The 13,457-nt window shown below is 38.6% G+C and overlaps 1 protein-coding gene across 1 annotated transcript in view; it reads right to left on the bottom strand.

Moving 5' to 3' along the window:
* Positions 1-229: 229 nt before the first annotated feature.
* ARIH1 (ariadne RBR E3 ubiquitin protein ligase 1) overlaps positions 230-13,457 on the bottom strand; it is a 149,906-nt gene continuing 136,678 nt past the window's right edge. Inside the window, 3 exon segments of the mRNA XM_031668518.1 lie at positions 230-3,598; positions 4,886-4,998; positions 6,065-6,325. Of these exon segments, the coding sequence (XP_031524378.1) occupies positions 3,514-3,598; positions 4,886-4,998; positions 6,065-6,325 (459 nt within the window). The 3' untranslated portion in view covers positions 230-3,513.

A 13,457-nucleotide genomic window follows, 5' to 3' on the forward strand; every position in this document is an offset into this window, starting at 1 on the left:
ATTCAATATTTGAGATGCAGAAATTGGAAAGCGTTCAGAAAATGCTCTGAAAGCTTATTAACCAAGTTAAATGTTGGGGGAATGGGCTCATTCACAGTTCCCAAAGAAACTGAACCAAATTTAGACATTTTATATTAAGTGGGAACAGTGAATAAGGCACATAATACAGGTGGCTATTAGCCCCCTTTAGTCATTTTTTTAACTATAAAAATAAACATAACTAATGGAATAACAAAATAAAAGTTTATTTTATTAGAATTAGGAATGTTCTTTCCCTCTGGGCAACCTGAACAGTCCAGTTACAATGAAATCTAAGAACAGTTATTTCCACAGCACAGGGTGCTCTATGCACAAAATTACAGGGTTAGGAGCATTTAATCAATTTACCAATCTGATTGTCTCACCAACCCACCCCATCCCATCCCCCAAGTGCTCTATTACCAGGGTTTGTAGCTAAAAGAATTTGTTACATTAACTCCTTTTCTCTCTTCTACTAAATTTCAGTTCCTAATCCTGGTTGAACCACTTTATTACACTGCAGATTCAACCATTTAAAATGAAGTCAGCCAGGCTTGGATCTGCTGTGTATGTGTGTATGTATATACATGTGTATCTAATATATTTATTTAAACACACATAAAACACATACAATCTGGGTTGTGGAAAATTACAGATAATTTAGTCTGATGATATTATATGCTACTCAATTTTACCACTGTGGTTTTTGTGTCCTGAGCTTTGGATCAAAATTTTATTTTAAATCACTGAAAGTCCATCTGCTGCTGATTGTTCAAATGAAGCATGCACTTTTCAAAAGAATGAAACTGACCTCAAGACATGGAGACCTTGGTGCTTAGTGTGAATAAAGCCCTCAGACAAGACGACTTATGTAGGTGAAACAGGGAAGCTGTCATAATACGGCTTGCCTATCCCAGCTGAGTGCACTGAATCTACTAACAACATAAGCAATTCACTATGGGAATTCCATCAAATATGGTGGTATCTGTTGAAAGCTTGGAAGTAGAAAAGGGCCAGTTCATCTTGATCATACAAATTAGGGAATGCACCCACAACTGCAATACCCTCAGGTAGTATGCCAACACTGAAACTAGAAAGCATCTCTAAAAAGCACTGTTCCTCCACGGGTGAAGACTGGTATTATGAAGTGCACACACAATTTTGGGGTATTTGTTGCAACAGGAACACGTGGATTTATGACACTCAAACCTAGATACTGCAAAGTTAACTGGTAAGACTTTTTTTTTTTTTAAAAACACCACAAATACACAAAGCATTTTAAAGGAGCCACATACATCTATCTAGCAACTCTGACTGCTTTTCAAAGTTACCAGGGAAAGGAACTTAGGCTTTCTTTAAAAAACTTAGTTTTAATGTATGTCTTTTTAAGATTGATAATGTCATTTGAAGTAAAATAATGTCATATGAATAATGTCACATGGAAGAGGGGAGGGAGACGAGAATATGGAAGAAGCAGACACTGAATTCAGATTTGCACCTGAGGTGGCAAGGGAGGAAAGGAGAAAAGGTACAGGAAAAGTTGATCCTAAAGCGACAAGTGGTTTAAGGAAGCAGCATTTATACTCAGCAAACATTCACTGATTTTTGATGGGAAAAGAACAGTTGCCAGTACATCTCCTGTAACAACCTTTTCTAAAAGGAAAAGTAGGGTTGATTCAGCAAAGCCTAACTTAGGCAAAAGGCCAGAGGAAAGTGAACCTACTTCCCAATGGAGTAATAGGATGTACAATGTAAGAGCAGACAAAGCTGCCTCACAAATGGTAAACACTCCCTAGGCACAAGACATTTAAAGGAAGACGAAGAGGTCCTCAGCCTCAACCGGTATTTCATATTTAGACCTCTTAATCTAGTTGCCTAGTTCACTCTGTACTCCTGTATAAAACTGACAGATTTACGGATGCTGACCTATTGAAAAATACCACAGCCAGAATGGCCTAAACATGTATATAGTTAATAAAACCACCACCATCCTTTACTTTTAACATAGCTCTTAGTAGAAATTTCATAAAAATGGACATCACAGCTAAAATGCATTATTAATTCTCCTATGTGCTGACAATAAAAAAAGCAGCAAACTCAGTGATTTCTATTTAAATGCACTAGATGGGAATATCATGTTCTAGGGGTGTTTGCCTTCGAACCGAACCCACAGCAACACACACAAGCAATTTCAGTATCCGCCATTTTAAATTCACAATCTGAGACTAAATGAATGGCTATTTATATTTAAAGCAAAAAATTTTGTTTGACACCCTAATGTAGAGAAGGGGTGACAGACGAGCCATAACTAAAATCTGAAAAGGCTCAAAGCAGCAATCAAGGGAAAACCGAAAAGTAAAAGAAATTTTTAAATGCTTCCATTGGATGTGACAGGGAACTTAAGCCTACAGCTGTGTGCGTAACACAGGCACACAAAGGCTTGGGCAGAGGCATGATGCCATGGAGGGGGATTAGGTTGGGAACAGGTTAATTCGTGAACTATAGCAACAAAACTCGCTGCTGTAGCCCTTAATCAGGTCATGGCATTTATTCAGAGCTTGACCTCCCTTGTCCCTGATCAAGAGCAGGAATTCAAGGCATGAGGCCCATGGTCAGCAACAGACACACCAACACCAGAAAGGGCAAAGTAACCTCAGGAAAGTGAAAGAGCTCTAGATAGGTCTTCCAGAGGTGCTCAACCAACACACCTTCATCCCAACCCCAACCCGGGAAAGATAAGCAAACTGAAAGAAAATGCACAGCAAATAGACATAATCTTGAAGATTTTTAAAGAATAAATATTTTTTTTTGTAATTAAACATTATGCAAACACGTGCCACGCTTGCTTTGTCCATGCATATGCGCTATATACAATTTTGAAAAATACTGTGTTGTCCTCTTGTTTTAAAAGTCATATACAAAGTTTTTATGTTTTTTGTTTGTTGAATCCTCTTGCTGCCTACCCCTTCCCCATCCCAAGATTTTCTTTACAAGGAACTAAGCATCATCCACTCATGACCTTGGGGTATGAGAGAAAGAGAGTCAGTCTGTGTGTGGGTGTATCTGTATGTGTAGGGGAGGAAGGGGAAGAGGTCCTTTACCAAAGTACAACAAAATGGCTGGTTTGAACATGAAAAGCAGTGTCAAGGAGCTGTTTGAAATTTTAACTGTACTACACTCAGGAAAAGGAAAAAGAAAAAGAAAAAAGGAGTCAGCTTTGAGAATGAAGCTACGTTACAAGTTAAAGTTGGAGGGCTTTTAGTGTGTCTGTCACACTTTTGTTGGCGGCCTAGAATACTGTTGTACAATGGTTTATCTACCTTTTTTATTACAATATAATTTACTTAAACTTTCCGTTAACAAAACAATTCTGGTACTACAGACCAGTGGTGTCAGAATAGGCTTAGTGCCTCCTTGTTTGTGTTTGTTTTGTTTTAATTGCATGAGCACTCTAGATGGTAAAGTTTTCAGAGTTCATTTTATGCAGGGCCATTCTCAGTCCTCAATGTACTCCCACAGATCTTTTTCATAGCCTTCATGCACATGCTGTAACAAAACCCTTCGTCGACTCTCACAGTATCTGTAATCAAAGAGAAAAAAAAAACTTGTTGTCAGCCTCTAATAATAAAAAAAGAGGCATTTACTTATTTTTAAGGCATCCCTATAGTTTATCCAGACTCGGAACCAAGCACCTATTTTTAATTTTAATAGGCACATGTTCAGGTCTAGATGTACAGACACATCAAACTGCTTCTAATATTAAAATAGTATTTTCTGAAAGTCATTATTCCATGGGAATTAATTTTAAAGCAATAAAGTGTTACAAGTTCTGATGGACCTTAGAAATAATTCAGTCCCACAGTTCTGCAGATAAACAGGTTCAGAAATAATTTCATGGGTTCTTTATTCACGTCCTTAAAAATCTTTGTTAACTGTAAAAGTACTATGAACACATTATAGTAGTTAAAATTGGCTAAGGGAAGGGAAGATATTGGTTAGGACTAAATCTCCAAGTCTTCCAAACTCCCCAAGTTTCCTACTACTTTCAAAAGACACTAGCATTTGTCACTTTGGGAGAAAGAGCTTCATGTTGAGAAATCAAACATTTTGCATCTCTATCTTAAGAGATGGCACATCTTGAAAAGTCAACTCCTAGGACAAGTATCTCCTTAGATACACACACACACACACACACACACACACACCCCTAATAAAAACTCCTAGGACAAGTATCTCCTTAGATACACACACACACACACAAAATCTCCTTAGATACACACACACACACACACACACAGTGTGATGGCACATCTTGAAAAGTCAACTCCTAGGACAAGTATCTCCTTAGATACACACACACACACACCCCCCTAATAAAAACTCCTAGGACAAGTATCTCCTTAGATACACACACACACACACACAAAATCTCCTTAAATACACACACACACACACCCCCCCTAATAAAAACTCTAAAAAGTAAGTTTCCATAGCTCATTTGTGAATAGCCATAACCCATACATAGGATTCCAGGCTAAGACCAACATCCAATTCTCACTCTCATCCTAAAAGCCACTTGGCCTTTCTGGGTTCTTTCATCCTTGCAAGTTAGCAACTAAATAATTGAACAGAAGCAGAATTAGCTAGTAGAATAAATGGCTGAATTCCTCCTCTATGTATGGTTCACCAGTACTACTACCTGCAATTTAGTGCCCAACGGACAGAAGCAATCTGTGAGAAACATGGCAGCAGCTCAGCTGGTGGATATGCTAAACCTAGTTTCACTATCACTGAACTTGACCACTAAGGCATACTAGATCATCACTGGCAGAAAGTTTTATTCAACAGCTTAAAAAAAAAAAATTACCTGTACTTGTCTTGTACTTTCTGCTTTATATCCTGCAGAGAATCTTGGGAAATATCTCGTTCAAGGTAGCCCGAGAGCACCTCTGTGGCATTCTCTAGATCTGCTTGGTTATTCTGTAAGAAGAATAAATGTAAATTTTGGCTTCAAAATAAAGCTAAAAGATAAACCATTTTCACTGTTTTGTTGACTACAGACTGCTCTCAACACTGATTCCATGACTTTCATAGGTGGTTTAACTGCACCTGTAAAGCTCTATGGCTTTCATCTCTAATAACTTGTTTGTTCTTTTCCAGAACAATTTTTTAAATGTTAAAAGAATTAAAGATTTCACCCATTACTTTTGGAAGAATACTGAAGACCATTTGAAATGATTTAAAATGTCTCTTGGAATTTTCTCGTTCTGAGAGCTGCTCTTTGCTAAAAACTCAAAGGGAAATGAGAAAAAATAGAAACCTATTATTGCTTACATCTGGCTATATTTCTTATAAGAGAACACTGTACAGAAGATTCAAATTGTATCATCCTTTACTGTGATGGCTAGTTCTGTACTGGTTAACCAAATGAAGTCCCATCTGCTAGTCAGGCTTATTGTCTAGTCATAAATAGATATCCATGTTTTATGCATCAATTTTAAATGAGCATCTTTACTTGAGAAAACCTTACTGCTAAAAGCTGGTTTTTTAGTCATTACTTCTCCACTAAAGACAACCATAACCACACCACATTAATTTCTAATATTGCAGGGTTAGTTTAGGCTGAATAAAGGTTTTTATTGAGAACTTATCATGCTGTTCCAGGTGCTATATAGCAATTAACACAAATTGTCTCACTTAAACCTCATAACAACCTAGAAAGGTATTATCCTCACTTTAAAATGGAGAAATAAGAGGTTAAGTAATTTGCTCCAAATTAACAGAGCTAAAATACAATAAAGTAAAGATTAAAATCTAGGGCTGACTCCAGAATCTGCATACCTAATCACTAGCTGGCTAAACAACATCGATCTGAATATAATTTAGGACAGAAATAGAAATTTCTTGTATCTTTGTAATAAATACATTTGTCTATCTACATTTTCTGAATAAACAAGAACCCTGAAAACGCTATATCTTATATATGAAAGATCAGGTAGTCCTATGATACAAGGTGGGCTTTTTCCTCACCCAGAACTACTCCTACCTCAAAGATAATGGACTGGTTATTCTTTTTGAGGTAGAAAGCGAAGACATAAGTGTACATGAGTGTGGCACGACACTGGCAGAGGACATCAACTGCTTTCTTCAGGAACTGCACCTCAATCCAGGACATGTTGTGCTGTTGCATCTCCTCCATTTTCTGTTTCACCTGAGCATATAGTTTGTGCTCAAAGCGCAGACTCTGCATGTGGTTCATATAGCGATTACAGTAGAACAGGTACCTCTGCAGGGCTGCCCTAGATCGCTGTCCCATTAAGAAAAATTGGGTGATATAATTATAACACGTAAACTGTACACAAAAGCTGATTATCAAATTAAAACCACAATGAGGTATCACTTCACACCTGTTAGAATGGTTTTTATCAAAAAGATGAAAGGTATGTCTTGGCAAAGATAAAGAAAGAAGCAAACTCTTGATACATTGTTGATGGGAATGTAACTTAGTATAGCCATTATGGAAAATGGTATGGGGAGTTTCCTCAAAAAACTGAAAACAAAACTACCACAGAATCCAGCAATACCACTACTGTGTATATATGAAAAGGAACTGAAATCAATATGTCAAAGGGATCTCTGTACTCTTACATTCACTGCAGCATTATTCACAATAGCCAACACATGGAATCCACCTAAGTGTCCATCAATGGATGAAGAGAGAAAGAAAACGTCATATATGTACACGCACACAGGAGTACTCAGCCTCAAAAAAGGAATTCTGTTATTTGTGACAACATGGATGAATCCGGAGGACATTACACTAAGTGAAATAAGCCAGGCACAGAAAAGAAATACTACATGATCTCGCTTATATGTAGAAACTAAAAAAGTTGAACTCATAGACATACAGAGTATAATGATGCTTACCAGAGGTTTAGGGGCATAAACGGGTAAGAAGGGAGGGAATGGGGAGTTGGTGACCAAACAGTTTCAGATAGACTGGATGAATAAGTTTTGAGATTTATTGCATAGCAGGGTGAATATAGTCAATAATAATATATATTTCAAAATAAGTATTTCAAATGTCTCACCATAAAAATGCTAAGGCCAGGCAATACAATAATTAGTTTGATTTAATCATTCTATTGTTTACATATTGCAAAACATTCCACTGTACTCCATAGATATGTATAATTATGATTTGTCCATTAAAAATATTAATAATTTAAAAAGCTGATTTACTGATGAAACAGTACTGTGATCTAGGCTAAAATCGGGAATAGACATCTATTGCTACTTTTGTTATTTCATACTCTTGAAAAACGTCCTATTAATTGTACTTTCTAATTCCAGTAGCCACAAGGCACACGTGACTACTTAAAATTCAATTTAAGAAACTAAAAATTCAGTTCCTCATTGCTCAATAATCACATGTGGTTAGTAACTACCAAATTAGACACTGGTGATAAAGAATATTTACATCATTACAAAAATGTTCTATTGGATGGTACTGTTCTACAGTATGCAACAAGATGTAAAACAAGCAAAAAGCAGAGATATTTTTAAGTAGAAAACCAGAGGCAACTAGATACCATGTAACTCCTGATACAATAGAAAGTATAATCAATTAAGTATTCTGGGTTCCCCAACCACGGAATCTGAATTTGATCAAGTTTCTTGAATTAATCACCAGTTGCAGAAAATGCAGGGATAGAAGAACCTATTAAATGACACCATGCAGTTGCAACCAGCAAAATCCATAATGGAGGAAACTCTCCAGGACAACATGATCTACTTTCTTCAACAAAGAAAAAAAAGCAAGGAGGGGGGAAGAGAAGGAACAACAGGTAGAGGAGACTCAAGAGATATCAATTAAATCCAATCTGTGGACCTATGTGGATCCCAATTTGAACCACGATAAAAGAAAATTTAAGAAAGGCCAGGTGCAGTGGCTCAAGGTTGTCATCCTAGCACTTTGGGAGGCTGAGGCGGGTGGACTGCCTAAACTCCGGAGTTTGAGCCAGGCTGGGCAACAACACGGTGAAACCCTGTATCTACTAAAATACAAAAAATTAGCCAGGCGTGGTGGCATGTGCCTATAATCCCAGCTACTTGGGAGGCTGAGGCGAGAAAATTGCTAGAACCTGGGAGGTGGAGGCAGCAATGAGCCGAGATCGCGCCACTGCACTCCAGCCTCGGTGACAGAATGAGACTTTGCCTCTAAAAAAAAACCATGCAAAATTTAAGATAATTGGGGATATCTGAACAATAGATAGTTGATACCAACAGAGTATTGCTTTAAAACATAAACAGTTGACCATTGAACAATACAGGATTAAACTGTGAGTCCACTTATATGTGGATTTTTTTCAATAAATATATTGAAATCTTTTTTGGGAGGTTGCCACAATTTGAAAACACTTGCGGACAAACCAAAATTAAGAAAAGAGTTGCCATGAATGCATAAAACATATGTAGTCTATCTTATCATTTACTACCATAGAATATACATAAATCTATTAATAAAAAGTTGAGATTTATCAAAACTTATGCACACAAACTCTTACAGACTGTATATGGCACCATTCACAGTTGGGAGAAATGTAAACAAACGTAAAGATGCACATGGTACTCTGGAAAGGACTGTCAATGCTATCAAAGAAAGGTGACAAGAACATCATGGAAGTCTGGAAGAGTGCATCACCACTAGAAAGAGCGTCATCGTTGTTATAGAAAACACGTAGGTATCATCAAGCCTCAAACAATAAACTCCTGGTAGAAAACTGTGTCAGATGTACCCATGACTTCACAGGATCTACAACAAGCCCATCAAAATCATGAAAGACTGTGGATGGCAAAAAAAGGTGGGAGGTGAGGGGTTAGCTAACAGGCACCACAGGAATTAAAAGACCACTTGATGGAGATGAGCTGCTTCCAAACCAGTGCCAGGTAATGAGGAAGAAGACGCTAAAGAAGCAGTGTCAGGAAATAAATTGACATTAGACCATTTGGCAGAAGGGTTCTGATTACTGAACACTGCTTTGGATTTCTTTTATGAATGGACCCTTCTATTATACCAGGACTGAAACTAAAGCAAATGGAAGGAGGATTGTTACCATACAGAAACATTTTTAGAGAAACGAAAATGCAAAACAGATGGGTTTTTCTGCAAAGTTACACCAAGTGTGCCTGCATCTCCTGAATCGCATTCGACTTCCTCTACCTCTGCCACTTGAGATAGCAAAACCAAGCCCTCCTGTATTTTCCTCCTCAGCCTACTCAACAGGAAGACGCATGATGATCACTTTATTTTTTTTGGGGGATAGAGTCTGTCTATGCGCCCAGGCTAGAGTGCTTGGCACGAAATCTCAGTTCACTGCAACCTCAACCTCCCTAGGTTCAAGCAATTCTCCTGCCTCAGCTTCGAGTAGCTGGTATTACAGAAGCCTGCTACCCGCCTTAGCTAAGTTTTGTATTTTAGTAGAATAGGGTTTCACCATGTTGGCCAGACTGGTCTCAAACTGCCAACCTCAGGCGATCTGCCGGACTCAGCCTCTCAAAGTGTTCCGATGACAGGCGTGAGCCACGGGGCCCAGCTGATCCACTTCTACTTAATAAAAAGTAAACATTTTCTCTTCTTCACAATATTTTAAAATAAGTTTTTCCTAGCATACTTCATTGTTAAGAAGACAGTATAGGCCAGGCACAGTGGCTCACGCCTGTAAACCCAGCACTTTGGGAGGCGAGGAGGTGGATCACCTTACGAGGTCAGGAGTTGAGACCAGCCTGACCAGCAGCTGAGCGATCTCTCTACTAAAAATACAAAAATTAGCCAGGCGTGGTGGCCCATGCCTGTAATCCCAACTACTCAGGAGGCTGAGGCAGAGAAAGCGCTTGAACCCGGGTAGAGGTTGCAGTGAGCTGAGATCTGCGCTGCACTCAGCCTGGTAACAAAAGTGAAGTTCCGGCTCCAAGAACAAAAAAGCACACAGTATAATGAAACATGTAACATACAAAGCAGTGTTAATTGACTGTTATGTCGGTGGGCTTCTATTGGTCAACAGTAGGCTATTAAAACAGGTAAGTTTTGGGAAAATCAAAAGTCGTATGTAGATTTTCCATTGTGGGGTAGGACGGGTTAGTGTCCCTAACCCCTGCATTGTTCAAGAGTCAACTGTAATGGTATTACAGTTATGTAAAAAGAGTCTGTCTTTAGAGATACATAAAATATATTGTTATCAAAGCAACAATGTATCTAGTTCAGATTTTGTATTATTACATTGTAAAAATTATTCATATAAGGCCTCTACCATTATACCATAAATATGTAGAGGGAATAGACTTTTAAAAAGGTAAAGTATTAGGCAGGCGTGGTGGCTCCGCCTGAAATCCCCACTACACTTTGGGAGGCGGTAGTGAGGATCCACGAGGTCAGGAGATGAGACCATCTAAGCAATCAGTGTGGAGTCAGTGGAAGAATGGCGTGGACCGGAGGCCGGAGCTTGCAGTGAGCCGAGATGCAGCCACTACACTCAACCTGGGCTGACAGAGTGAGACTCCGCCTCAAAAAAAAAAAAAAGGTAAAGTATTTCCAACACCTGATTTGCAGAAAACGATTAATAAATGCTTACTAAATGCAACCACTATCGAAGGGGTTCTTAACACACATATGTTCTTTTCCTTTATTTTCAATACCTGATTTGCAGAAAACGATTAATAAATGCTTACTAAATGCAACCACTATCGAAGGGGTTCTTAACACACACGCGTTCTTTTCCTTTATCCTTACCTCCTCTTTCTCTCCCATGTTTTAAAAGCCTATGTAACAGATACTACTTGGCCCTGTGGTTGGTCCCTTGCTTAGATACACTAATTCTGAGCCACAGAATTAGCTAACCACATGATCCAGCATTATACAACAACAAAACACTTCAAAAATCAAGCACAAGTTGGGGGTGGTGGTGCACACCTCAAGTTGCCTCTAGTTCCTGCTAATGGGGAGGTTGAAGCAGGAGGATCACTTGGGCCCAGGAGTTCAAGGCTACAGTGAGCTATGATTATGCCAACACACTCCAGGCTGAGTTACAGAGCGAGATCCTTACCTCAAGGAAAAAACAAAACAAAACCACAGTCATGTTATTTCAAGAGTGAGGCAGGTATCAAACCAATGCTTATGAACAGGAAAATTATGCCAATCTGAAAATATGTGGAAAATCTGCTTGGCATTTTATCTTCCCTTAAAGTACTAATATTTTCAAGCCTGTCAAATTCCCCAAATGAAATGAAAACCCTCTCTTACCATATTGACATGTATGATGCTATGGGACTTGATTTAATCTAAGAATTCTGAAACTGCTTCTCACTAAAATTCAACATGAAAAAAGAAAACCCATACACCACCGCTAATAAGATTTTTTTTTTTTGGAGACAGGGTCTTGCTCTGTTGCTCAGGCTAGAGTGCAGTGGCACAACCATGGCACACTGAAGTCTTAACTTCCCAGGCTCAAGTGATCCTCCCACCTCAGCCAGCATGTACCACCACACCTGGCTAAGTTTTAATAAATTTTTTGTAGAGACAAGGTCTCAGTTGTTGCCCAGTCTGATCTCAAACTCCCGCGCTCAATCCTCTCCAGCCTCAGCATCCCAAAGTGCTAGGACTGCAGGCGTGAGCCAGTGAGCCTGATCAACACAAATTCTCCAATCAAATGCCAGAATCTGGAATGAGAAATGCAATCAGTGACCTGAAAACAGTCTGGGGAGCAGGGAAAAGCCTACAAACCTGACTGCTTAGAATAGGGCTATGTGAACTCTGGCCTGCATGACAAATCCAGCTGCCACCTGTCTTTGTAAATGAAACTATTTCGCTTTCTTTGTTGTTTTGTTCTGACATAGGGTCTCTGTCATCCAGGCTGAAGAGTGGTGGCCTGATCATGGCTCACTGCAGCCTGGAACTCCTGAGCTCAAGCAATCCTCCTACCTCAGCTCCCAAATAGCTGAGGCACACACCAGCATGCATGGCTAATTTAAAAACTCTTTTTTATTTTATAGAGATGAGGGGGTCTCAATATGTTGCTCAGGCTGGTCTTGAACTTATGGCCTCAAGTGATCCTTGGCCTCGGCCTCTCAAAGCACTAAGATTACAGGTTTGAGCCATCATGCCCAGCCAGTAAATAAAACTTACTCGGAACAGTTATACCTATCCATTTAAGTCTATGGCTGCTTTAGCATTATAAGGGCAGAGGCAGAGTTGAGCAGTCACAACAGAGATTATGTAGTATGGAAAGCTAAAAATATATACCATCTGATTCTTCACAGAAAAAGTTCGCTGACCCTAGTCTAGAGGATAAGAAGATTCAAATATCCACCACTGTCAGCACTGCGGTGCAATATAATGAATCAACAGTTTTCTATAACACAGGTACATCTTTTGCAGAATTTGATCAGATTTACCATGGAGGGATCTTTTTGAATATGTGTCAACCTTCTAGTAATTTTCAGGCTACAACTCCCCAGTAAATGCTAGGCCAGGCCTGGGGTAGGGAAGATGAGGGAGGCCAGATAGGCATGCAATGGTGTGATCCTTTCAGGGAAGTGAAACACAATCAGTTAGTCCAATCAGCCAACCAGCAATGGGTGATGAATCTTTTCATGTACTACCACAGTTATAGAAGATTCTAGTTGAGTCCAACAGATGTGAATAGAAAAATAATCCATTTTAGTATCTAGAATCTAAACATTAGACTCTGGCTCAAAAGCTATGCACATAACCCACCGTCCCTATAGATCTCAGAAAGGGATGATTCTACCGGCATCCAAATAAGACCGGTGAAATTCCAAGGGGATAACCCACATATATTTTTCTTTCTTGATAAATGACATATCTGTCTAGATAACTTTATCAGGTTAATGGAGGAAAAAAAGGTGGTAAGAACATACATCCGTAATACATTCTGGGCAAATCAAGTAATGCATCGTAAAAATTAATGTTGGAAATATAGAAATATATAGAAAGTTAGTGGGATATGACTTAAAGGACACCATTTAAGAAAGAAAAGAAAATTGGTGGGAGAACAAGTTATCTCACGATATTTAACAGTACAGTAATAATACATTTTTAAAACCCCAACAACAGTATCTACCAAATTAACATTTACTTCAGTTTCACTGATTTCGTGGCTCTCTTGGTTTGGCTGTAGAGCTGTGCAAGAGCACAAGAGTTTATAGCTGGTTCTTGTTTATATATATTTAAATAATATCATAATAAATATCATGTAAACCAATATTGGAATTTGTAGGGATTTTTTCCCCTGTAAATGGACCTAAACATTGTGAAGGTCTGTGAAACATCATTTATAATTACAAAATACAATTTCCCAGTCATTTTATTATGTATTTATTTATTTATAGATAGAGTCTCACTCTGGAGTACAGTGGCAAAA

Source organism: Papio anubis, chromosome 7 (assembly GCF_008728515.1).
Source record: "Papio anubis isolate 15944 chromosome 7, Panubis1.0, whole genome shotgun sequence".
NCBI classification, from domain to species: domain Eukaryota; kingdom Metazoa; phylum Chordata; class Mammalia; order Primates; family Cercopithecidae; genus Papio; species Papio anubis.